This window comes from Vanellus vanellus, assembly GCF_965231255.1.
Source record: "Vanellus vanellus genome assembly, chromosome: 18".
Taxonomy (NCBI): domain Eukaryota; kingdom Metazoa; phylum Chordata; class Aves; order Charadriiformes; family Charadriidae; genus Vanellus; species Vanellus vanellus.
Genome location: NC_138923.1, coordinates 2,858,946 through 2,885,793, shown reverse-complemented (window position 1 = coordinate 2,885,793; position 26,848 = coordinate 2,858,946). Strand labels below are relative to the sequence as shown.

Here is a 26,848-nt window from a genome sequence, read left to right as displayed (position 1 = left end):
CTTTTCAGTAGATCCACGCAAGGTGGCACATCCCAAACACAGCCCCATAATCCCACGCGGGCAGAGCTCTGCATTGGCCTCAGCAACGTCTGCACGAGTATTTCCACCTACATATCCTTTCTTCACTTCAGTTTAGATCAGTACCTATTGAAAGGGTGAGCCCCGAGGCAACGCTTTTTAAGGATTCTGCTATCACAGAACGTGTGCATATGTCCAGGCAGAAAAGCCTGCATCTGAAAATGCAAATTGATGCTTCTAGCTACAAACCAGCGACTGTTCCCGTACATGATTTTGTTCAACCCAGCACTCTTTCAAACAGCGAAGAGCGAGCATTCAAGCATATTTTTCAGCCTGGTATTTAGGAGGATGCCTTCGCATGTAAAATCACGAAGCAGAGCTCATTAAAGAATAGTTAACGGATTATGTGCACACATACCACTCGTAATTAAAAATCCAAAGTGAAACGTTAACACTTCACCTGGTGAAATCTATCCCAGGACAGCTTAAAAAAATCCTTCTAAAATACAGTTGTTTACAGCAAGGCAAAAGATGAAGCATTACAAAGAAAAACAAACTAAAAGAAACACTTAATTAGATTCACGGTTAAGCGATCAGCGCTGAAGCAATCGGTCAACCTAAAGCCCTGTCAGTAACAGAGACGGTATAAAAGGGCTCACAGAGTACTATGGGATGCTCCGCTTGAACGGACATATATCGACAACGAAAAACAGAAACCGAATTATAAAGTACCCAAATAATAAAAGAATGCTTACGCGGCTATGGAAATGTTAGCTGCCGACATGGGGCTGACTTCGGCCACTTCCTTGGCCTTCTGCAGAGCGAGCTTTTGGTTGGTGGCTTCCTCCATCTCCTCCTCGTCCTGGTGCAGAAAATCAAGAGAAATCAGAGTAATAGTCACGTAGCGACAATAAGCAGAGCTTCCCAAGGCACGGGTCATACACGACCATCACCGCCGTGCTGTGAGAACAGTGGAAACTCATTAAAATAAGGCAGAATTTCTTGCGAGGACTCCGGGGTAAGGTCTTGGTGCCAACACCAGCTGGTCAAGGTGAGAAGTGCAAGGTTTGGTCAAGTACTGAGGGTGTTTTTACCATGATTACATCTCCCTCGCAAAGCTTTCTTACCTCTCTTGGGTCTCCTCTTCTCACTTAGCACTGGGGTAGGAGACTACGGCAGGGCAGGGAGAGACCCGATCACAAGTGTGAGGTTTCTGGGGTGAAGCGAGCCCCATTTGTCTCCGACCTGCACACGTAAAAGCGCTCTAAAACCTACATCCCACTGAAACATGCGAGACTCCTAAATCCTTCGTGACTGCTTGCCAGCGCGACTTTTCCGAAACAATAAGTCCAATAAGCAACACTGGGTTTGACTGGTCCTGCTCAGACCAGTTTTACCCCAGATATCGCCACTTATTTAAGCTGAATCACTGCGGACGCACAGGGTGAAAACAGAAAGGAGGAGCCACATCACAGCGCACTCTGTAGACTCCCGCAGAGATCAGAAAGATGGCTGTGCTCGTGCCTTCTGCCCACCTCCCGGGTCACGGGGAGTTTTAACCTCCATTGGCATTGCAGGTTCCCGCAGAGAATAGCTGTGATTTATTTACCCGGTGTAATGACAAGAGAGGGACTGCTCAGATTCAAACCACGGGATCTTAAGCACTGGGATGAGGGCAAAAGGTAAAGAAACAGCCCGGTTCCTTTTCAATGGTCGTCTGCGTTAAAATTCCTTCGAACTATCCAGCCAGCCGATTTAGATAGTAAAACCCTGGCAGGATAAACACAGACCCTCCGACGGCAACGTCAGCATCACACACGCTCGGGGAATAACCGCAAATGAGGGTGAGAGCAGTCACGGGCTCTCCTGTCAGACTTTATGATACGCCATGGGTCTACCTCTGCTCCTCAAAGGAAACGCTGCGAAACACTTCGGCTTAAATCAGTGAGAGCGGACAGTCAGACATCCAGCTTTGGACCAGGAAGTCATAGAGAATTCTCCATCCCTCAATACCAAAGGCATAAACAATCCCTTACTCTGACTTTGGTGTTATTTCCTTAAACTGAAATCATTTTGAAACTGTTTTCCTTTTCTCCTTCAGAATGAAAAAGAAATGATGGACAATTAATCAAAAAAAAAATTGCTACCATTAAAGTTTCACTTTATTTTTTTTCCCCTTTCCAAATATTAGCAAATCTATAGCAAGTAAATTCCTACTGCAGTGAATGAAGAACCTGAGGCAGGCCGTGAAAGTAAGCCCCGCTGAAAGATTACACAAAGTCAACATTTCTCAACTGCCGCTTCAGTAAATTTATCAACGGTTTGGAAGCTTGTTGCGAATAAAGGCTGTCTGCAGAATATGAATCTTTTGAAGGATACGGCCCCCAAACAAGGAGGTTTTCCTTTCATTCACAGGTCTTCAAGTCATTTCCTCTCGAGGACTCTCTACCACTGTTACAATCGCACCCATTCAAAGGCTCTTGATTTTTCTTTCTGGGCACCTAAAGCACCAGGTGCAGTTTTTACTCTCTCTTTAAAATTTGTAGCTTCAGCCACATTCTCCCTGCCGCATCGGTAATTCTGTCGGATTCGATAGCTCAAAGTAACAGCAGAAAATATGTGTTGTCATTATAAAGGCAGCTGTCCCTAACTCCGAACCAGCACGCTCTTTAGCGGATGACCGCTTAATAACATGCCTGCGGTTCCTTCCACCAGGAGACTGCAGATCTCTACAAAACTTAATTAATTTTCTGCCTGACACTTGCACTGCCAGGTCTCGCTGGGGCACAGGCTCCTCTCGTTCTGCGTGCAGCTCGCCGGGCTGTGCCGGTGCATGACCGAAGCCAGCTCTGAGCTGCGACGGTGACATCCCTCCGTCCCACCTCCCACCCCCAGCCCAGACCTTCACTGTCATTACAGGGGCAAGTGCCCATAAAAGCCCTGCCTATAAGGACATCTCTTTTGTTATGTTTCCTTTCTGGGTTTTTTTTGGAGTTCCTCCCCTTTTTCTTTTAACGGTGTTGTTCCATCTCAACCGAAATGCCAGTTACCAAACTGCAATCCAGATTGAGAACAGTAAGAAATGATGTAACCCCGACACGCAGTGCCAGCAAGCTGCATGCGAGCTGAAGGAAAACTAGAAAAAGCAAGAAGAGCCATTAAAAAGTTTGAAAACCGAGTTCTGAGGAAAGATTGAAAGCAGTAAGTACACGTATGTTGGGCAAACAAGTTCTCCAGGATCTAAAAAATTACATAAACTTTGAAGACAAATTAGCCCATATTCAGATTTCAGAATAAAATCCAAATCTTCACTTAAACCACACAGTTTATCACATGGTAAAACCCATCTTCGGTGCTGCCCACAATGATGGGCATCGTTAGCGCTGACTGTTCTTTATTAAGTTCACCCAATTAAAGCCCTCTCTGTTGGGAAGAGGGGTCTTGATGGATGTTAAACTCTTGGTTTTGCTGCTCACTTCGGTCCATTATTTCTGGGGATTTCTCAACTTTTAAAATTTATTTGCCTGCAAAACTGGCGCATTCCTCCTATCCCAGAGTTTTTATACCGCTTTCTCAGGGACTGCTGGTCGTCCACAGAGACTGGAGAACACGCTTTGTGCTTTAGGATGATAAAGGGTCACTGGTGGCGGCATTACACGCCAGTTTAACGAGGACAAAGAATGAACTGCTGAGTGTCACCAGAAACGTTATGGGATAGCCAGTGGAGAGAAGATTTTAAAAGCAAATTTTGGGGGCAACATTAGATTCTGCTCTGAATAAGTGAACAGGAAGAAAAACCTGCCAATATATGGGAAAAAGCCAGAGGGTGGGAAACGCAAAGAGATTCAGGACAGTTCTGAGAAATCACTAGAAATTAAGTTGGCAGAGTTTAAGTCAGTCTAAGGGAAAGCCAGCCCAGGGAAAGAAGGGGAGAGACCTGGGGAGGCAGAGGCTGGAGAACAGATTCTTTATATACTCAAAGCAAAGAAGGTGATTCTTTTTTATCCTTCCATAAAATGAGTCATTCCAAAGCACTGGTGAGTTTTGTAACAGACATCGGATGATGAAGCTTAAGTTAAATATAGTTACAATTCTGATAACTTCTGCGGCAGGTCACAATGCCCAGCCAAGGCTGCTGAAAAAATGTTCAAACACCACGATAAAAAAAGCCCAAATAAGTGGACAGAAGTGGAAATGTTGGTTGAAATGTTTCGGTCCCGAAGGTTAGCTGGAAAGCTTTCTGGCTTTCCAAAACAGAGGCAGTTCCAAACTGCTTATGGTTTCCCCACGTTATGAGCAGCACTGATCTCGATTTTACAGCGTAAATGTCAAGAGAGTCTCCTGAGATCAACTGACTCCTGAGTAACTTAATTACGTCTCCGGGCCATTTTTGGTTTTGCATGATCATATTTACTTAGCAATAAATCCCTCATTCTCCAGGTATGCTGTATAATTGAATTACTTTTCTCTTTTTCCTCTTCTTTTGAAAGCCCTAGTGATTTTTTGGGGGGGGATGATAAATAGAATTAAAGCAAAAAAGAGAGTTTCTGAAGGAGCTTTATGATTTGGCAATACTGCCAAATCCATCAATATTTAATTATACTTTATAAACATCAACAAAGTCAGGTTTCTAACCCTCCCAGTCAGCTGCTGAAATACTCACAAGAAAGCACTAAAAGGATTAAGAAAGGAGGAGGAGGAGGAGCTTCATTATCCAAGAACTGTGCTGGGCCTGATCCTCTCCCTTAGCACGTGCAGGGGATGCCCGTAAATCTCCTGACCGGGCTGGGAGGAGGCATATCTCCGCGCTGGAGCTTTCTGTGGGCTTCAGAAAGAATAGAAACAGCTGAGCTGCTCCAAGGGAAAAGATTCCCAGGGTGGGGAAAAAAAAAAAAAAAAAAAAAGAAAAACAACAACCCAACCGAGAGCCATGAAACACAGCCCTGAGCTGCGTTCTAAGAGAGGAGCGAGGCAGAACGCGGTTTTAGAGACACAGGAACATTCATTATAGACCTGAGAGCCATCAGCCTTCTTGCACGGTCTGCGCTGGGTATCAGCTGTCAGGAGACGATGCTCCAGTCAGAGCTGGAACCTGAACCCGGCAAAGGAGAGCTGGTAAAGACAAGCTCAGCCGCAGCGGGGACGTGGTTTGTTACTGGGAGTGGGTGGCTGCTTTGGTCTTCACCCACCGGAGTGGGGTAGGAAAATCCCAGAGACTTCTGTCCCCCTCGAACTGTGGAGCTGTGCCGTGTGTCCATGTGCCGCTGCGCTTTTCTACAGCGCTAAAAAGAGAAAACATCCTTGCCCGCTGCTGTGTAAGCACATGGCTAGCGGTGTTCTTGCCCCGCAAGGAGTATGTGAGCTAAAGCTTCTAAAATACAACTGCTGAGGTGGATACAGTGCTTCTGTCGGCACTGGCAGGTCACCGCGACCAGCAGCGGGGCGAGCGTGGTTTCACCCACCCGGTGGGAACAAGCGAGCAACGCGCCAACAAAATCTAACGCTGCCTCCTAAACGCAACCGAGTGTGCTACAACGGGAACTCAAAAGTACACAATAATACGAGCGCAAACTGCAGCACTTGCAGTCCTCCCCGCGCAACGGCGCGGCTGTGCCGTTTCCCGCGTAGGGAACGCTCCGGTCGCAGTCTGCGCAGGCAGCGCAGTCCCACCGGTGCCCTTCCCCTCTCCTGCCAGGCTCTGGCTTTCTGCCCGCGCTTGGGCTGCTGCCTCCGGTTCCTCTCGCACCTGCTGAGAAGCAGGACGGTCATAACGTCTTCACGGTGTACGCGCAATAGCCACTGCGAGCTGTATTCCAGGGAGTCGGTTGGAGGATGTTAACTCTTTGATTCATCCCGAAACTCAGCAAGGTAGGAAACGTTAGTGTGAGACAGCAAAAGCAGCAATCCAACACCTGCGTTTCCCCATGTCTGAGCTTCAAATCAGCCAAAACCCGTTAATTGCTTCGCCTCTGCTCTTGAAAACAGCAAACGCTACAAATGCCTGTGCGCCTCCATGCAGCAGCGAGATGAGCAGCGCCCGCTGCCCACTCTGCGATAAAACGATAGAACATGAACTAGTTCGCTGAAACAAGCCTGAAATAAAACAAACCTGAACCAGAATAAACCTCCAGGTCCCTCCCTGCAATGCTAACTGGTAAACAGGGACACTGCGCGAACGGGCTCTGGGGGAAACCTCCGGGTGTCTGGAGGGGTCGGGGACGTGTGCTGGGGACGACGTGTGAAGAAACAGAAATCTCGTACGTACCTTGGTCAGCTCTTGGGCATTTGCCAGATTGTCAACAGCGATAGCCAAGAAGACATTCAGGAGCGTATCTTTTGGGGAGCAGCTAAGGAAAAAGATCTTCACGCAGCCGATACAGTGAACTGTTCCCCTTCTGCTCCCACTTACGGTCATCGGTGTTATGGTTTGAGGAACCCACAACAGTTTATTGTCGTTTAGACAATTATTCTCTCACCCGATGACCCCTCTCCACCTGGGAAAAGGAATCGGGGGAAAAAACAAGGAAACCCGGGGGGTTGAAATATAAATAGAATTAACAGCATAAGACTAAATAATTAGCATTAATAATATTAAAGAACCAATATGGATCCCAATACCAATATAAAATACACCAGGACTATCCTCAGCCCGTTCTATCCGTAGAAGCCGTGCGCTCCCCGCAGTGACAGCAAACGCGGGACCCTGCGAGCGCTGCGGCTTCGGGAGGAAGGGAAGGGCTCAGGGCTCCGGCACCGGGGTGAGGAGTTCTCAGGATGGCAGCCAGCACGGGAGAGAGAGAGCTCCTCAGCAAACTTTCTAATTTATAGCAAATGTGCCGTCGATGGTATGCAATAACCCTGTTGGCAGCGTGGGTCCAGTGCCCGCGTCTCGCTCCTCCTCATCCCTGCGCCTGGTGAGCTCGAAACCACCGAGACCTTGAAACCCGCACACCATCGCTGGCTGTAAAGTCAATATTTTCACCAATTCAGACACTGGAGTCTTCTAAAAGCGCCGTCTTCCCGAGTATTAGAAGAGACATTAGTCCTGTGTCGCTCAAACCAGGACACATGGATTGAGCCCTTGCACCAGTGCTGTCTTCGTTTCCACCTCCCCCCCCACCGGCAGCCAGCTCCGCAGTGCAGCGGGGCCCGACACCCATTGCTCTCTTCCCCAGTACATATTACCCGGTGAGGATCCACAGGCGCGCTGGGCAGACGGGCTGTACAACCCTATAGGTGCAACTGGTACAGCACCAGGTGGTGGTCCAACAGACACGGCAGCCCCCAGTTGTTCATTCGGGAAAATCCACACCTACCCTCCTGCCCGTACACATACACGGGAGATCACCTTCATTTTCCCCCACTTGTTTAAAACCGGTTTAAAAAAGCTCCTGAAAATTGGTCATTTTAAAGCCAACGTTTGTTATATATATACGCACATGGCTACATAAAGGCATTGGGTGCCATGAGAAAGTTAAGCTTAGGTCACTGCTGCATTACGTACGGGTGGGAGGACGCTACCATTGACTGATCACGCTGAAGTCGCTATGACAATTAAATCACCACGGACATCCTCTGTCCTGAATGCTGCAACATCACGCAGAGCACAGCTCCAGAAGAGCCCGTTAGCAGGACACCCGGCCTGAGCTAACGAGCGCTGCCGGGAAACGGGCCGTCAGCCCGGGCCAAATTGCATACAGCCCAGCTAAACAAGCGCCAGCGCCCACGCGAGCCTGGGTGTCTCCGCACAGCACTGCATTATATCACTAAGACATAACATTTCCCTATAATTATTTATTCATATTTTCTTTTCATTTTTTTCCTGCTTAATGGTTGCAGCTATTACTTGTCCCTTCACATATTTCATCGTTGTTATTCCAGCTACGCGTCTGCAAAACGCCCCCAAAACAGTTGTAAATCAGATACCTTCGCACGGGAACGGAGAGCAAGCAAAGCAAACCCCAATCTCAACTGCTCTCCGAGAAGAAAACGCATTTTGCTCTTACACACGACCTGGTGACAGCAGAGTCACTCACTCCATAGCTGTGTACAGCTGCGGTAACTCCTCTAAATATGAACATACGTGAGAACGAAGTTGGTCTCATGAGTATTTACCCTCTGGAGAGTCACAAAGGCTCTAACAGCAACGCGCTGCGGTGGCTTTGTGCCGCACCGTCCCCACCAGAGCCGAACACCAGCCTGGGACCAGCAGCAGGTCCCCATCAGCCCGGCGAAATGCCTCGCAGCATTTTAGGCAACCAACCCAGTTCTTTTCTGTGGGGTGGAGCCGTCCCCTGCTTTGGCTGTGAGCTGGCAGCAACGCCCGAAGCACCGCAGGACGGAGGGACGAGGGCGGCGCGCTGGGGACCGCCGCCGCAGCAGCGAGGGCAGGAGAGGCGAGACGCGAGCTGCCAGGCTGCTGGCAAACCCGCACCGAGATTTTGGGAAACTTTGGCCCTCCGATTGCTTTCCGTTTCTCAGCAGGATGCCCGGGGGGAGGCAGCTGCGGTTTCTCGATAAACAGAGGAGCGGTGCGAGGCTGATGGATGGGCTGCAGCCGTCTCTGCCGAGCAGGAGGGAGAGCCCAGAACTCCCCGTCACGGGGGCTGCGGAGCCACCAGGAGACAGCCCGGGACCAAAGTCAGCCCAAACAACCAGCTCGAAGCCTCTTTGCTTTCCCTCTCAAGAGCTTCTACCAGAGGCAGTTCATCCAAGACTACGGAACCAGACGTTCCCGTCTCTAATTCCCATTGAGACGAGTGTCTCCAGAGCCTGAACGCCTGCCGAAGCGGGAGCCTCTGCCTGCGACAGCAGAAAGCAGGAGCCGTATTTAATCTCTTAGGGCGCATCTGCGTCTTGATGGGGATGGGACGCAGAGCCCTGGGGTTTCTCCAGGCAAAGGCCAGCTCAGCCATCAGGTTTTCTCCATTTCATGTAACACAAGATGGAGGTTTTATCACATTTTATCCATCCTCAGATGGAGGAGGGCCATGAGCATGATGCGAGTGCTGGAGCACCTCTGCTGGGAGGAAAAGCACAGAGAGTTGGGGCTGTTCAGCCTGGAGAAGGGAAGGCTCTGAGGAGACCTTAATGAGGCCCTCCTGTGCCTAAAGGGGCTCCAGGAGAGCCAGGGAGGGACTTTTTCCAAGGGCATGGACTGATAGGACAAGGGGGAATGGCTTCAAACTGGAAGAGGGGAGATTTAGATGAGATATGAGGAAGAAATGTTTCCCTGTGCGGGCGGTGAGCCCCTGGCGCAGGGTGCCCCGAGAAGCTGTGGCTGCCCCATCCCTGGGGGTGTTCAAGGCCGGATTGGACGGGGCTGGGAGCAACCTGGGCTGGGGGGAGGTGTCCCTGCCCAGGGCAGGAGGGTTGGAACGAGATGAACTTTAAGGTCCCTTCCAACCTAAACCATTCTATGGTTATATGATCACGTGTAGATGATTCCTCTGGGACAGACAGAGATTTGATTTCTGATGCCCATCACTTGCTCCTTCCTCCGTTCCAGCAGGACAGCGAGGAGTGTGGGGCGGAAGCACCCCAATCCCAGTGAGCCCGGCAGAGGAAGAACAAGACAGAGGGAAAGATGATGCTGAAACCATTGACCTCCCCCCCACACTGAAGTCAGAGCTCAGTCAGCTCTTCATTGGCAAAGATACTAATTTCCCCATTTCCTTTTAACCGAGGGTTGGCAAGAGGGGGCTGCCACGTGCTGGCAGGGGGGGCAGGCAACGGGTGCAGGCAGGGATGCTGGGCATACAGGCAGGGGGTGCAGGCAGGGGGTGCAAGCAGGCAGGCTGGGGGTAAGGCAAGGGGGTGCAGGCAGGGGGTGCAAGCAGGCAAGCTGGGGGTAAGGCAAGGGGGTACAGGCAGGGGGTGCAGGCAGGGAGGCTGGGGGTGCAGGCAGGGGGTGCAGGCAGGGAGGCTGGGGGTGCAGGCAGGGGGTGCAGGCAGGGAGGCTGGGGGTGCAGGCAGGGGGTGCAGGCAGGGGGTGCAGGCAGGGAGGCTGAGGCACCACTGCGCCGGCTGGTGCCGACTGTTTGGGTTTCTCCCTCTGGGGTGCTTCCAACACATTGGAACCACTTCCAAGCTCTGGGAACGTACGTCTCGGTAATAAAACTGTCTTCCTCCCCCTGCCTCCTACACGCAGATGCTGAAAATGTCTCGTGTAACATAATCAACCACTGGAAATATAATTTTTTTTTTTTTTTTAACAGATCAGGCTGTTTGGATCCGCTTCCAAAGCAGACACGAGCTGGCAGACTTGGGTGGTTCTGCCCCAAAAAAGGTCCCTCAGCCCTCTCTCTGCAGGGTTTGGGGATTCCCAAGTATCCCCCAAGCCCCAGGCTCTGGTTCAGCCTGTATGACCTGGGTGGACCCAGGGGCCTTGCTGGCCAGTGGAGCGTACTGGTGCCCAGTATGGCTCTCCTGCCCAGGGCAAGGGGAAGGGCAGCATGTTCCAGGCATTCGCTGCTTTTCATTTCAGGTTCCTCTGCAGTTTTTCATGGTTTGGTTTTTTTTTTTTTTCCTATTTTTTTTTTTCCTCAACAGATGCATCAATTTATCAATTAACTGGATAACAATGAATACAGGCATGGTGTAATTTCCTAGAAAACGGGCCAAATCCTGCTGTCGCTCTAATCATACTACTTTCATTAAACCATTTCAGATGCAGAGGTCTGGCTCCACGCAGAGAACCTGGAACCGGGAACGTAATGTGAGAGACTTCCGACTTACACAAACAAAGTTTCTGGATCTTTTCTTTGCAATAGTCCCTTGGAAAAGTAAAGGGATTCAAAGAAACAACTGAGCTGCAGTGAGAAGCAGGTGAAGCCGGCACCCACCCGCCTTTCTCCTGCATGAAAAAGAACAATCACAATGCCCCGAGCAGCTCTGGGAGAGAAAGGAGTGAGTCACGGTTAAAAAGAGCAAGTTTTGCAAGCTGACCTAAAAATCGCCAATGCCAATTCTCTAACAAGATTTGATCCAGTCTGCCTAAACTCTTAAAAATGGACTCGCCCAATGCCAATGTTCAAAAATTGAAATTAAAACCCTCCCGGCAGAGGAAGCAAAGTGCCTTTCGCCGATGAGCATTCAGAAGGGCTTAGACTGATTTCAATGGTAGTGATAGAATAAAACTGAAAAGTCCCACTTAAAAAATTCAGCCGCAGTGAACGCCTGTGTGGGGAGGGCTGGTGACAAATCCGCACTTGACAAAGGAAAAAGAATCCATTACATAAAAAAAGTACATTTTTAAGGCTTTTTTTAAGGGAGGTTCTGTAAGGCGGGGGGGGGATCTTTCTGAAGACCCAAGTCAGAGCAGAAAAAATAATTCACATTAATCTAATCTATAATTAAGCTAATCAACAGCTCGGACTGCTCTCTCTAGGGTGTCCTCTTGGCGTCTGCTGGGCTGTGGGGCTCTCTCCTCGGGAAGGTGAGCCCCAGGCTCAGACACGGGCGCTCGCCTGTCAACGTTGCTGGGGCGCTGCAGCGTCAGTGACGTTAATGACTATTTTATTTCCTGCAAAAAAACGCAGCACTGGTCTTTTCTGGCCAACTAAACTTTGTTTCCAGACGTTCCTGGTTACGTTTCGACAGTTAATGATAACTTAAGTCCCTGGTAAGGCATACGGTTCAGCTTTCCCTCAGAGATGAATGACAGCCCGCTGCTTGCTCTCAGCATCAAAACTGCAGCTGGTGGAAAGCAGGGCTAGCACCGACCTTACCGAAATACCGTTTGACATATCAGCGCGAGCGTTAGTGGGCTCGCTCCTGCCATTCCCACGGAAAACAGACAAGGAAAAGATTTAACCCCTCATCCTCCATCACACACTCCGGCCTCAGCTCTCCCCTCCTGCCGATGGTGCTTCACGGCGAACAGGACCATGCGCGATGTCAAAAGGCTCTTACGAGCTCTCGGTGAAAGCAGCCCATGCTCTCAGACCGAGCGTCTACAGACCCAGTCCGGGCCAGGACTCTAATTCTCCTACAGGGATGTAAATCTCCATAGAAACTAATAGAGTCGCTTCAAGGTTTATGCCTCTGACCATTAGAAGTTGGTGAAAAAAGTCTTCCAGGACATTATAAAAGGGTTTCTGAGTGTTGTTGCTCTTTGCCAGCCAGCTCTCCCCCTCTCTCCGTGCTTCGTGCTCACAGAAGCTCCCCAGCAGCGAGCTCACCCCCACCTGCAGGACACGCGGAGAGCCCAAGAATCACACCCCACATCTCCTCCGCGTTAAACGCCCAGACGGTGCCCCGAGGAGCACTCCGGCGGCGCCGAGTGTGCCACCAGCGCGCGGCTGCGGGCAACGGGCGTGAGGGGGGCGCTGGAGGTGGTCCCAGGGAAGCGGCCGGGAAAGCCACCTCCTGGATCTCCTCGGCAGCAGGACAGCAGAAGGGAAAGCAAGACAGCTGCTCTCTGCCGGGGCGATATTTGGGGACAATGTGGGTAAGGTTTCAAGTCAGCGGTCTGCCAGGGCAAGCGGAGGCAAATACCAAATTCATGGCAGCGGCAATAGGTGAACCAGGTCCTTATTCCCTCCTCTTGAACATCCCCTGCTCTTTCCCTTTTAATGAAAGGTCGAGGGAGAAGCCCCCTCTGAATTAAAACTGCAAGAAGGGAATTCATATCCCATTCCTCAAAAACGCTGGCTCTTAGCTGCTCTGAGGTTAAAAGTCTCTCTCTCAGCTCTGCTGTCAAACCTGATTATAGCTTAATCTCATTTTCAAATGCCAAGCCCTGAGGATTTAGAGAACTCCCTCCCTCCCAGCTCTCCATTGACCCAGTTTCCCAAAGCCCCGTGTTTCTGGAAGGGGACACGCTGCCCGCCACGAGGCAGATGTTTGAGCTGAGCCGCCAAGGCAGCCCGGGCATCACGGCTGCTCTGGCTCCGACAGCGCACGTTAATGGGATCAGTCCCGCAGAGACACACTTGTGTGACACGCACGGCTCCGCACACTGTCTGCTCCGCTCTTCCCTGTCTCCATTCCTCATGCTAATGGGGAGAGATTTCAGGCGAAGCAGAGGGCCGGAGCTCCGCCATGCAGTCTGTGGGCACTGATGTCTCGTCTCTTGTCATCTTGACCACCAGCTGAAGGGGACAATGTCTGTAACAACTCTCCATCTTTAGCAGAAGTATTTCCCCCGACTACCTTCCCTCTCCCCTAGGTATCATCCAGGGGATGCTGCCAGCCCAAACGGGACCCCAAGGAAAAGACAAACGCTGGGACTGTAACTGGTAAGAAGATTGGGGCTGCTGGGAAACCCTCCAGAGAGCTCTCAAGCAGAGCGACAACGCTCAGCCTTATTATCCCTGTTTTACAGAACAAACAAACCAGCCGGGCGGCCTCATCTATGCAACGGGTTTTCAGCTTCCATTTTTAAGGATGCTCTGTTTGACTCCACACAGCTTGTGGCCGCAGCCAGCAAACGCCTCGCACCAACAGCTCTGTACTTAGTTAATGTGAGCAATCTACGCAACATCAGCCCAGCAGCAGCCTCCAGCACGAGGCAGGGACAGTGCCATCACAACTTCTATGCGCCGCTGGCTCTCCTCATCACACCCGGCCGTTAGATCACAGAATCTCATTGTTCGTTTCCATATAAAATTCAGCCTCCCTTTCCAAACCCCATCTCCACCTGACTGCTGCGGTCTTGCCTCCTCAGACCTCTCCGGGGACATAACGCGCATCAGAGGTGCTGCTGGTTCCCCAGCAGACACCCTGGGACATTTTGGGGAGGGACGCGAGCTCCCGGTTTCCTGTTGCTCCCATTTTTCATGGCTAAGCAGAGCAAAACATCTTCGGAGACTTCACGTGTCAGGTCTCGGAACGTGACGGAATACTCCCAGAGCCCTGAACCCAAGATACGGACTCTAGTTTTAAGTGTTCTGCGGAGACAAGACAATTTCAAGCACTTGGAATAGCACAGCTGGTTAAGCTGCCCTGCAGACAAAGGCACCGAGAGACCGGAGCCTGAGCGACACACCAAACCAACCTCAGCTCTTCCTTCCCCCAACCTAGAGCAAACTATAGGTGAAGATATTCGAGGTACAGAGGTCCCGCTCTGTCTTGACTTCAATCATTTTTTTTCCCCACAATGTAAATTAACTTATAGTAGGACATTCTTAAGGCAAAACATGAAAATGAATGAAGACTCTGCTCGCGGTGCCATCAGAAAAGTGACATCAACACAGACAACTTACCTACATCTCTTACCCCGGGTGCTGTAAGGAGCAAAGTTATAGCAATGATTTGGGTTTAAAAAAGCATAAGCGAGGGTGTGAGAATTTAAACAAAACTAGATATTTCTGACACCCCAGGAAGGGTGCGTGGCACACTGTGCCACCAACACAGTGTGTAAGGATACAGTTACCGAACAACGTCAGGACGATGAAGTAAATGGAGGAGAACATCCCCGAGCGGACGCCGCCCTGCGACTCTATGCCGTGGTACATCACCGCGTTCCAGTCTTCCCCCGTCAGGATCTGCACAGCGCAATTCAAGAGAGAAGAAGAAGGGGTGACTCAAAGGAAAGACGATGTAGATCAGGTCTGGGGGAGCGAGGCGGGACCGGTCTCGGGGGGGGGGGGGGGGGGGGGGGGGGGGGGGGAAATGCACGTCAGTGGGGCAGACTGGAGCGTTGGACATCAACCCCCAGCCCTGGATGGTCTCACCCCGACTGGATGCAGCTCTCTCCTCTGGCACGGGCTGAGGAGGAGTGAGGGCCATTGAGGGAGGACCATTGCCCCATTCCCACCCCCTCTTGCTAACGCGCCCGCTGCCCACCTCCAACCGTCCCCTCTCGTGCAGGCAGAGGCAGCAAAAACCACGTTCCAACGCTTCACCCCCAGCAAAATTTCTTCCCCCCCTCTCCATTTTTAAGTCATGCAGAGACACCAGGTTCCAACAGCTCCGTGCACGGCCTTTCCCACAGACCCGAGACACCTCTTAGCCCGGCGTCCCGAGTGGGACCTCTGCCAGCGCCCCCTCCTTTCATCCACTTCACACAGAACGGGTTTGCTCAGCGCGCCCCCAACCCGCCCATGCCCGGTGAAGGCCTAACAGGAGGGGAACCTCTCGCAACCCCTCCTTCCATGATGCCTCTGCTCCTCAGGGCTGCGGGCAGCGCGAGCATTTCTCCAAATGCCGGCAAAACCGCTGCCGGGTTTGCCCGGGAGCTGCACCGCGACTGGTTCTTCTCCAGGTCTCCTGCTTGCCAAGGCCACGAGGGCAACTAAGATGATGAAGGGCTTGGAGCATCTCCCTTATGAGGACAGGCTGAGAGCGCTGGGACTCTTTAGCCTGGAGAAGAGAAGGCTGAGGGGAGACCTTATTATGGTGTACAAGTACCTAAAGGGTGGGTTGAAGGAGGATGGAGCCAGGCTCTTTTCAATGGTTCCCAGAGACAGCACGAGGGGTAACAGGCACAAGTTGGAACATAGGAAGTTCCGTTCAAATACACGGAAGCACTTCTTTGCAGTTCGGGTGGCAGAGCACTGGCACAGGCTGCCCAGGGAGGGGGGGAGTCCCCTTCTCTGGAGATTTTCAAGACCCGCCTGGATGCAGTCCTGAGTGATGTGCTCCGGGCAATCCTGCTCTGGCAGGGGAGTGGGACGAGATGATCTCTAGAGGTCCCTTCCAACTCTGAAACTCCGTGATTCTGTGACCCTCCGCCACCCGGATGGCCACAAACCACCAAAAAAAACCCAACCCAAAATCCCAATGCAGAAGCAATAAGCAAATGTGTATGAGTGAGAACAGATGGGGGTAGTTTGAAGGGGACGGCTCCTGCTGCATCCTCGCAGAGGAGAGAGCACGACGGCAGCCCGGCTCCAAAGAGCTGCCCTGGCTGCAGGCTCTGCGTGCTGACCCGAGGCTAATTAGCAAACGCAGGAATAATAGACTAACTAATCAGAATAAGTGAAAACACCCAAGGCTCAAATAAGCCTCGTCATGCCAGATGCTAATTTTGCGCCAGCCTGAGTGACCTGCCAGGCCTGTTCTTCACCGACGACTGTAACGCAGCAGCGCTTCGGGCAGATGAGCGCTTCGTCCGCCTGCCGTGGCAGAGCCGGACGGGGGTTACTTTTAGTACATTAAAACACACCCGCTGGGATGCGAAGCTCAAATTCCTAAATAGGAAGTTGTCTTCGTGTTTAGTAGAAGAAAAAGACAAAAAAAAAAACAACCAACCAAAAAAGCCCAAAGCATGATGTGTGCTGTAGTAATCAAGTCCCACGTGCACACAATCTGCTCAAAATGATTGCCAATTCCAGACCAGTCGTCAGCAGCCGATAGAGAGAGAATTTCTTGCTGCGGGGTCGGTGCTGATGACAGCCATAGGCTAAGAGCAAGTGTAGACACAAGGGCATACAGAGCATACCCAAACTTGTTTACTAAACGCAGAATCCCGTCCCAAGTAATGCAGAGCCCAAAATTCAGAGCCCAAGGCTAACCCACACCGCTGGGGCCACTCTGGGTTTACGCCAGACAACATGAACCCGGGCACCGGGCTTCAACTCTGCCGCTCAGTTACGCACAACACTCTTCACAGACTTCCATTCACACTGTTTCCATGAATTCACAATCGTTCCTGCTTTCTGGAAATAACTATAAAGGGATTTCTGTTCACACAAACATTCGTGGAAAGGGAAACCAGCGGGAAGAGGTCTATGCCCTGCAGGAGAGCAGGAGTCACGGGCATCACAGATTACAGGCTGTGCATAAACGGGTCCAGCAGGTTGGGATCTGAGTTTGAAAATCCAACTGGATTAGTTTGGAAGTGGAACAAAAGCTTAGAAGGGGGAAAAAAAAAAATTGTTTGGTGGAACTTTTGCAGAGAGATAAATAGTGTAAAGGAACCAGCCTGCCTGGGCAGAGCTGAGGATGCTCTGAGGCCATGGCAAGAGGACACACTTTGACCTGCTGTCCTTCCACTGTGTGCACTGTCACCCATCAGCCGGAGGAATTACTTAAGCAGTTAGGTAGCAGTCCTCAAGGAACAGAGCACATGCAGGAAATAAAAGTCTTTCTGCCTTATTATGTCAGCATTCATGGATGCTGTAAGAACTTCTTGCTATGGGAGAGAAAAGGACAGCGTTGCAGAGGGAGGGGCACAAGCAATGAGGACTTTGGCGTACGGTGAAGCCCAAACGCTTTGTTTTTCCCGGGGCCCAAAACTGCTTTTGGCTGCCTCAAATGAACATTTTGTCAAGTGCCTCTCAGCATTTAATACTTAGGCTTGGCTGAGGAGCCATCAGGCGACGGGATAAAAAGAGCTGTCAAGAGCCGTCATGGAACCTGAACGGACTAATGAGCGCGTTAACGGTGGGAGACACTCAGCCGCCGAGGAGCAGAACCGCGCCGGTTCAGAGGGCTGCGCTGAAGGCGAGACGCTTTCCTGAAGAAGGCCCCGAGTAAATGCCAAATCACGCCAGCTCGGTGTCGGCTCTCGCAGGCAGGGCAGCGCGGGTGCTCGGGACGTCCAGCCGAAGCCCCCTCTGCCCCCCAGCCTCAGCAGGGCGCCCGTCGGCAGAGCTGAGGTTTGGTGCCATCCCGCCACCGCCATTCCTCATCTCCTCCAGCTTTTAGCAGCTGGCAGCGTGTAATTATTTACGTAGCGGCTCTCCGGGAGCAGAGCAATATTGTTAACACAGGACTTTCTGCTTTGTAGAGCCTCTGCGCTTACGGACGCTGTACACGTTTCCAGCTCAGCGACTGCTGGAATAGGGAGATGCAACTAGTTATTTTTCATGTGCATATAGATACATATGAAAATATATTTTTATATATATATGCAGTTTGTATTTAGTATATACACAGCTTGGCATTCAGCTCACAAAGACTTTCTTTGGAGCCAGGAGCTGGAGAAAAACGCGTGATGCTCCTCAAAGGGAATTTGGGGAGAGCGGGGCTCAGCCGTGCCCGAGGCTGAGCTCAGCCTGCTGCCAGGTGGATAAAATACATCCTGGGAGTTGCACGACAGTGGACCGCGACCCAGCCAGGTCTGCTGAAGTAAAATGGGCTAAGGCTGCAGAAGGCTTTAAGGCCGTTTATTAAACAAAGAACCTCCAGAGGGGTTAGGGATGGACAGGGTGTATCTGCCTTTATTCTATTTGTTTAACACATCGAGTGCATTCACTGAATGATGTTACTCTGCTCGTTAAAGCAGCAACCAAACAAGCCCGCCGGCTTGCCTGCCTCCGTGGAAGACGAGGTTAGAAGAGAGCCCAAAGCCTGTGTTGAAGACACATTAGCCCAGAGCTAATCCAGTGCTGATGGGTTTTGCCGGTTTTAATTCATAGCTCTGACGTTTTAGACAAATGTCATAAAACCAACAGTGTTTTCCTTCATCCCACAGCCACTACATTACAGGAGTATTTATCTCAGGAATAGAAAGGAAATATTTCAGCTAAGCGTTCTCAAGAGACAGCTCTGGTCCGTCCCAAAGCACAATAACATCAAGATTTCCAGATGCTCATATCTGGAGCCTGACTCGGGTTCAGTTCCGGCTCTGTGCCAATACCTTTACATTTCTTTAAGCCCTTTCTTTGATGAGTACTAAAATATGATGCAAACATCAATGTGCCATGATTTGTGATACCCTGCGAGGTTAAGTTCTACCGAACCTGCTTCACATCTGGAGAGAAGCAATACCCATAACGAAGCTGCTTATGGAGAGGTCACAGGACACGTCTTCTTTTAGACTCTTTTTCTGTTTTAATCCAAAAATTGTCATGAACTCTTTTTTTTTTTTTCCCACCCCCTCTTTTGGGATCCGACACTGAAATACCTAAGCCAAGCCTTGCTGAGATCTACGAGAGTTCGGATCCGGGGTCGAGCCTCAGCTCGAGCCACATCAGCGGTTTGTGTAGGACAAGGCTACGGGTGCAGGGCGGTCTTCCACGGACCCGGGAGCATTACCCGCACGTGGCGCAGGGTGCAGCATCCCCAGCGCTCTGCTGAAACACCTGAAGCCACCGGTTTAAAAAAGACAGGCAGAGAACAGCTGCAAAATCAGCCTCTTAAATCCGAGCACTGCGTCTGCCAGAACCGCGACTTCTGCCTGCGACTTCTCCCTCCCTGCCCTGCCCATCGCAGGAACTCGCCCACGGCTGATGCCTCTTTCTGTGCTCCCCCATCGACCGTAATTCTTATCCAGCATTATCTTATCTCGAGCTATTACTGTGCAAAATGCTACGTTATTTCCTTACTGCCTGGAGCTAGCTCAAGCCTCTCTCCTCGTTAAATCACAGCAACTGCGGGAGAAAGGGAAAGAGGTCAAGCAGGCGCTCACTGGCTGGGGTTTCGGGCAGACCCATTCCTGCCGCAGGGCACACACGGACTTCCAGCTCCGCACAGAAAAGCCTATTTTACCCATCTCTTTTTTTTTTTTTTTCCCCTAGCAAAAAAATCTTTTGTTCTAGTTTTCCTTCATTCCGCAGCATTCATTTTTAATGATGCATTGATTAATCAGTGTGGCAAAACAGATAAGAAGGAAAGATTTCCCCTTTCCTAAATTCCACAGATTTTGGGGGGACCTCTTCTCTCCCCCATAAGCAGGAAGAGATGCCCAGGAATTTATTTTCTAATGCTCACGTGGGACAAGGTATGGCTTTACCTGGAATACTGTGAGGATGGCGGCAGGGAAGGTATCGAAATTCGTGGTTGGTGTTTCATCTTGGAAATTGAATCTGGAGAGAAGTAAGAAATGACAACAAGAGCAGGAAGGGACAAGCAACTGCCATGCAGCCTCCGAACACCCCATAACCCCACCCGGGGAGCATCATTCGTTCCACCTGGCAATAACACCCCAGGCAACCGCAGCAGGAACCACGGCGTCTCTGAGAAGATGCTTAACAGAACTATTAGCAGAAACTCAATTTTATTCCTGGAGAAAATTCCGGTGCTTTGAAATTCATTTTCACCCGCAATTAAAATGAACAATCAAAACCTCAAATGATTTTGCCCAACAAACCATTCCAAGAAGTTTTTGTCCTCAAGCTTAAAAGTCAAAATTGAAATTGCCCTCTTAGTAGATCATTTCATTTTAAAGATAAAATAGTGATTGATTGAAAAAAAAAAAAAAAACAGGTTATTTCATTTCAAAATTTATGCTAGAGTTTAAATGGTAATATTATGATATTTCTTGCTGCAAAATTCATCACAACAGGAATTTCTAATGAGAAAAATCAGATTCAACAAAACCATGTTTACCAGCGGAAAAATTTTCCAAGTGAATGAATATACCGTCACCCTGGCCATCGGGGAAAGAATTTGCCTTTCCCCTAACAGCAGAAAAAGCGCTGCCTCCCCCAGTCCTACTTCAGAGGTGCGGTGCTCGTGGGGACCACGGAACGACATAGGAGCTTTGAATGAGAAAGGATTCAGCTCCGGGTAAAACACCAGAGCAGGAACTATTTTCCTATAAACCCCAGACTGCTGCTCAGCAGCCCAGCAGGACCGACATCTGCACCCACCACGAGAACCCTTCAAGCCCTGCAGCCACTCTCTCCCGTCTCTATTCCAGGTGACTGCTGCCAGATTACCCCGAAAGGACAACGATCAATTAGACTTACTGTCCTCCAAAGAGCTGCATCCCCAGCAAAGCAAACACCACGATGAACAGGAAGAGCAGGAAGAGCAAACTGATGATGGACTTCATGGAGTTCAGCAAGGAGACCACCAGATTCCTCAGGGAGTTCCAGTACCTGCGTTGGAGATCAGAGCAGCCAAGAGGTAACATGAGTGGGAGAAGAGCCTTCGGTGAGAAATAAATATTTTCTCATTGTAAAAAAGGCAAAGAATGGCACGGAATAGCAGCATCTTTAAACTCCTCTCTGATTGGAAAATACAGCTCACAGAGTGGCAAAATCTCTTGTAGCACGGCAGGGGCAGAGATGGTCACCCCGGTGCATGGTACCCATGCACAGCAGTCGTCTGCAGCGGAAGCGTTTGGTTTATTTTCTCACTAACCCCGTTCCTGGTGTATGTTTCAATCTCTCTGCATCTTCTCATCCGGGATGGCAGTCAGCAGAGGTGTCAAAACCAGAGACGTATCGATATCACCAAGGTGAGACTGAACGTGGGGACAGCGAACCCCTCCCTCCCTCCCTCAGACATGAATTAACAGCTCATTTCCACCAGAACAGCTTTGCAGTGCGTCCTTCCAACTTCTCGAACACCAGTAACCACAGGTGGACTTAAACTCCCACGTGTTTAAACTGGGAGGAGTGGCTGACACACCAGAAGGCTGTGCCGCCGTACAGCGTGGCCTGGACAGGCCGGAGAGTTGGGCAGAGAGAAACCTTATGAAGTTCAACACGGGCAAGTGTAGGGTACGGCATCTGGGGGGGAATAACCCCACACACCAGTACAGGCCGGGGGCTGACCTGCTGGAGAGCAGCTCTGCTGAGAGGGACCTGGGAGTGCTGGTGGCCAACAGGATGCCCATGAGCCAGCAATGTGCCCTGGTGGCCAAGAAGGCCAATGGCATCCTGGGGGGCATCAAGAAGAGCGTGGCCAGCAGGTGGAGGGAGGTCATCCTCCCCCTCTGCTCTGCCCCGGGGAGGCCACATCTGGAGTGCTGTGTCCGGTTCGTGGCTCCCCGGGTCAGGAAGGACAGGGAACTGCTGGAGAAGGTCCAGCAAAGGGCTACAAAGATGCTGAGGGCACTGGAGCATCTCTCTGATGAGCAAAGGCTGAGGGAGTTGGGGCTTTTCAGTCTGGAGAAGAGAAGACTGAGGGGGGATCTTATCAATGCTTATCAATCCTTCAAGGGAGGGTGCCGGGGGGATGGGAACAGGCTTTTTCCAGTGGTGCCCAGTGACAGGACAAGAGGGAACGGGCACAAACGTGACCATAGGAAGTTCCATCTCAACCTGAGGAGGGACTTCTCTCCTGTGCGGGCGGCAGAGCACTGGCACAGCTGCCCAGAGAGGGGGGGAGTCTCCCCCTCTGGAGCCATTCCAAACCCGCCTGGACGTGTCCTGTGCCACTGCTGGAGGTGCCCCTGCTCTGGCGGGGGGTGGGACTGGGGGAGCTCCAGAGGGCCCTTCCAACCCTCACCAGTCCGGGATGCTGTGACTCTGATTTAACACACATATTCGTGCACAGCGATGCCTTCCACGTGGGGCAGTTCAGCCCCATGGTTTAAGCATCCAGGACTGAGCAACTGCCTTGGAGGATGAAAATGAATCCGGGACATTAACTCCAACACAGCAAGAGGGAATGGCTCAGCCCAGATCCTGACTGACACATCCAAATCGCATCTGGCCAGATGCTGAAGTTAGTTTGCTTTTATCTCCCCCATCCCCCGAGATGGCTCCTGGCACACTCGCGGGCAGGAACAGCTCTCTTTCCTGCCTTTATTGCCCTGCTGAGAACAGGCAGGGAGCATTTATATTAGGAAAACTAATGAATCAGAAAATGCAGAAAGAGCTATTAAGCAGAGGAGCTCTTTGACAATCTCCTTTTGGACAGACGGGCATGCGGAACAACGGGGCTGGAGTAGGCGGTAGGAAACGAGTGATTTAGAGCCATTTCATGCGTCCTCTGACACATGAGTTTTGAGTCTGAGACCATGGAGGGAAATTTTTCTCCTGTGACTTCTCTCATTTCCACTGCCCAGCACTGGGAACTGCCATCCAGAGGTGACTCTCCACAGCAGCGTGTTCCACCATCCCGCCCTGAGCATCCTCTGGCTGCAGCTGTGGGGACAGCCCCGTGCACGGAGCTCCTTCCTGCGGTGCAGCTGTGGTACCCAGCGGGAGGAAGCCCATGGATTTGTCTCATCTTCTGATGGGGAGAGAAGCTCAGAGTTTGAGCCAGAGCAGAAAGGCCATCCTTTCTCTTCTCTCTGTCTTCATTTTCCTCCTCCCCCTTCTCTCAGGTGTAGCTGAGAGGACTGAACTGATTTAAATGAGATATCAGGAAGAAATGTTTCCCTGTGGGGGCGGTGAGCCCCCGGCGCAGGGTGCCCCGAGAAGCTGTGGCTGCCCCATCCCTGGAGGTGTTCAAGGCCGGGTTGGACGGGGCTTGGAGCAACCTGGGCTGGGGGGGGGTGGCCCTGCCCAGGGCAGGGGGGTGGCACAGGATGAGCTTGAAGGTCCTTTCCAACCTAAACCAGTCTATGATTCTATGCAAAGGGGCTGAGCTGCTCTCCCTGGAGGAGGAGGAAGGGTTTGCTGATCACAGAGTTCTCCCCTGCTTGACACAATGGCTTCAGGCAAAATCTGCCACAAGCCAGGGGTCCGCACCTCATCGTTAACACAAATGGACACAAAATACATGTGGAGGCTCTGTTTCATCCTCAGCACCAACCCCTGCCTGAACACAGAGCGCCAGGACATAATGAGGAGTTGCATTTCTACCGATGCCAGTCCCCATTCAGTGCTGTCATGACAATAAGGAAAACATGTGAAGCTGTTTTCTCCTCATCCTCCTCACTGAATTTCAGCCCCTCTTAGGCTGCATCCCCTCATAGCGCATCCTGCCGTCACCTTTCAGGCCGGCTGTAATTTAACTTTTTAACCATTGCATCGCTCTGCTGTCTGCAGCCACACTGGTGTGGGACACATGAATCAGAAGGTGTAATCCCATCGATTATTCAAAGCAGGTGGACCGCAGCTGGTTTCTGTTAAACAGAGGCAAAAAAAACCCACCAGGGCTGGGAGCTTCAGAGAAAAATTGCTATGGAAGAGCTGGAAAAAGGGGAAAAAAAATAGAATTACTGTCAGTCAAGATGTTTTCCGCTTAAGACTGGGGGAGGTAGTGGCAACCTGTGCCCGGTGCCATCGCTTTGGTGGCTCTCCATGAGTTATGCTGAGCCATGCAGCTCCGGCACAGGGTTGATGTGGCCCAGCACCACTGAGAGCCCCCTCCAGGGAGCTGGGGGGGTCCTGGTAACGCAATGAATGCATTTCTGTCACGTCAGGTGGAAAACCCACAGAATGAAGTCAATGGAACCGCAGCAGCAGTGGGGTGAGGATTTCACCCGCTGTCCTGAGAAGGGGGAGAGCACTCAGCTCACCCCACGATATGCTTTGTTCAGTTAAATCTGCAGCTTCATCTCTTTATTCTGTTGGTTAAAATCCTGAATAGTCAAAATTCCCAAAAGGGTCTTTTTAACTTGCAAAAACATCCTAAATTTTAAAAAAAGTACAACATGCAGTCAGATACGCTAAATCTCAGTAGAATCGTAGAATCATAGAATGGTTTAGGTTGGAAAGAACCGTGAAGATCATCAAGTTCCAACCCCCCGCCATAGGCAGGGACACCTCAGGTGTGACAGCCCAGGTTGCCCAAGGCCATGTCCAGCCTGGCCTTGAACACCTCCAGACAGCTCTGGATAAAGTTAACTGCTGACAATTAATTGCTATGAATTTGCTACAAAAACTGGAGTTTTCCATAAACAAGATTAGCTCAAAGGTAGGCTACAGTGACATTTCAGGGACAGGCACCCACCTATTTTGCAGGGCAATTACGGAATTTAATCTTTCCAAACCCCTTTGTCCCACAGTACAACAAACGACACAGGATCGCACACGGATTTTGGATCCGTGTAACGATGAGCAGACAGAAATCGGCAAACCCTGCAGAGCTCACACACCCTGCACGCCTCAACAGCTGCGAAAGTGCCTTGTCCCTTCAAATCACTGTTTTGCTCAAACGGGATAACTATTGGAGCTATTGGAGCTTTTTTGGAGGAGGTGTTATTCCTCCTTTTGTTAATTCAAGCCGAAAACACGAGAGTGATGGAAAAGAGGGGAGATCTGAGGAGTTAATGGTGTAAAGTGGTGTTTAGAAAAAAAAAAAAGGGGGGGGGGGGAACCAACAGCAGGAGCACCTAAATATGTCATCAATTTCCACCCCCCAATTTTGAAATCCCGCAGAAAGCGCTCTAGATGGGTGGATAAATCGCACAGTAGCTGTTTGCTGACGGCAGCACAGATAACGGGATGCGTGAGCATGAAAAAGCTGCGGCAACCCAACTCTACTCAAAATTCAACTTCACAGGCTCAAGACGGAAAACCTCAGTCATTCCCAGACCAGCACAGGCAACAGCAACACACTTCATATCTGTGTCAACACAGTGGTTCAAACACCAGGATTTAGTATCTAGCAATAACCAGGGTAGCTCAGTTTTCCAGTTACTTAAGGAATTATCACCAGATCAGCAGCAGATATGGACAGCAGATAGTTGATGGGGCTTAGAAAGTAAATAAGAAACTTTTTTCTCTTACCCCAAGAATGAAGGGATCGCCTCATGAGATTTTTGGTTTAAACAAGCTTAAAAACAAAGAAAAGGATGTGCTCATGCAGCCCATCGCTACACTGTGGAGCCCTCTGGTAGACAAACGGGTACATGAGGCTGAGGAAAGGGCTGTTAAAAGTCCTTGTGGATGCAAATACAGGCTCAGGAACTCCCTAAACTTGCAACCTCCATCAACCCCGATTGCCCAACCAAGGAAAGGGCAATTCTGCATCTGCAGTTTCCTTCCACTCCTGCCCCCCATTAGGGACAGCACAGACATAGGATGTTAGGACAGACAACGTCTTTGGTGCCAGCTAGTACAGGGGGGTTGGGGGGCTGGTTTTGCCTTTTTAAAAAAAAAAAAAACAACACAACTTTTTTTTTTTTTTTTTTGTAAGTGTGAAAAACACTTCTAATTGCTGTGGGGCCGGTGCTACAGACTTCATACGGTGCTAAAAGTCTAATGTGAGCGAAAGGGAGCTGGACTTACTTTGTTACTTTGAAAATCCTCAGCAGTCGAAGCGCTCTCAATACGCTGATGCCGAATGAGGTCCCCGGTTTCACTGCAGCCCAAATAACTTCAAATATACTTCCCACGATGACCTGCAAGAACAGTCCGTTTTACATAAGGCAAAACTTCTGCTTAGTTCTTTGCGGTGCTTCTAGAGAGGCTGAGGACAGAAGAAGAATCAGAGCTTGGGCGGTGATGGCTGTCTTATGAAGGCTTCAGCAAAATCATGCATCAGCCAAAACCGCTAAAAAGCCTTGTTCCAACTTTCTGCAGCCCAGTAAAAAAAAAGGGCAATATCCAGAAGCGGGACAGACGCATAGGAGATCACAGACAGGAACTTGTTACTTTCTTCTTTAGCAAGCAAACTACCTTAATGTAACCTCTTTTGAAGGACACTGTCCCTTTTCGGTTTGTTTTGGGGTTTGGTTTTGTGTTGGCTTTTTTTTTTTTTTTTTTTTTTACACTGTCTCAACTGCAAATGCCAACATTTTCCCACCCCGCGCAGTCAGTCCGTAGAGCCCGCAGAGACGCGGGGGGACACTGCCCCATCCCCCCCCCCGCACCCCAGCAAAAGCACCCAAAGTCTCCATCCCCAGCGCTGCACATCAGCGAAGCATTAACTCTTGCCAAGATCTACCCGAAAACTCTGGCAACTGAGAGTCTTTAGGCGAGCGGTTAAGGTAATAGCTATTAAGAGATCCTGCAAAGCGCGGACGCGCACACACCCAACCCTCTGCCAGCGCCTCAGCCTCGGGTTATTGAAAAAATTGTCCCTGATCAAGGTGGCTTTTTTGTTTTCTCTGTTTGGTTGGGGTTTTTTTTAAGGTTGGCAGAGAATTAACCTCAAGCGATAAAGAGATCTTCTCTGAAATCCTTTATTACAAAAAGGACAAGATAGTAATGGGTTAAGCACAGTTGGAAAGGGTAATTATGCCCACACCGGCTACTGCACGGTCAATAAGAGAGGCATTTCGCTGCCAATTATTACTCGCATTACCCCAGCACTCCAGAGCTCCCCCCGACCGTGCTCCCCAGTTGCGCCAAGCACACCATAAACACGT

General features: G+C 50.5%; 1 protein-coding gene across 1 annotated transcript in view; it reads right to left on the bottom strand.

The window, feature by feature from the left end:
• The window catches only part of CACNA1B (calcium voltage-gated channel subunit alpha1 B), a gene marked incomplete at both ends in the record, with an annotated part of 308,104 nt that overhangs the window by 96,800 nt on the left and 184,456 nt on the right, over positions 1-26,848 (bottom strand). The window contains 6 exons of the mRNA XM_082492464.1: positions 774-880; positions 6,284-6,351; positions 14,390-14,507; positions 19,643-19,715; positions 20,601-20,732; positions 25,767-25,879. Coding sequence (XP_082348590.1) covers positions 774-880; positions 6,284-6,351; positions 14,390-14,507; positions 19,643-19,715; positions 20,601-20,732; positions 25,767-25,879 — 611 coding nt within the window. The remainder of the gene's footprint in view (positions 1-773; positions 881-6,283; positions 6,352-14,389; positions 14,508-19,642; positions 19,716-20,600; positions 20,733-25,766; positions 25,880-26,848) is intronic.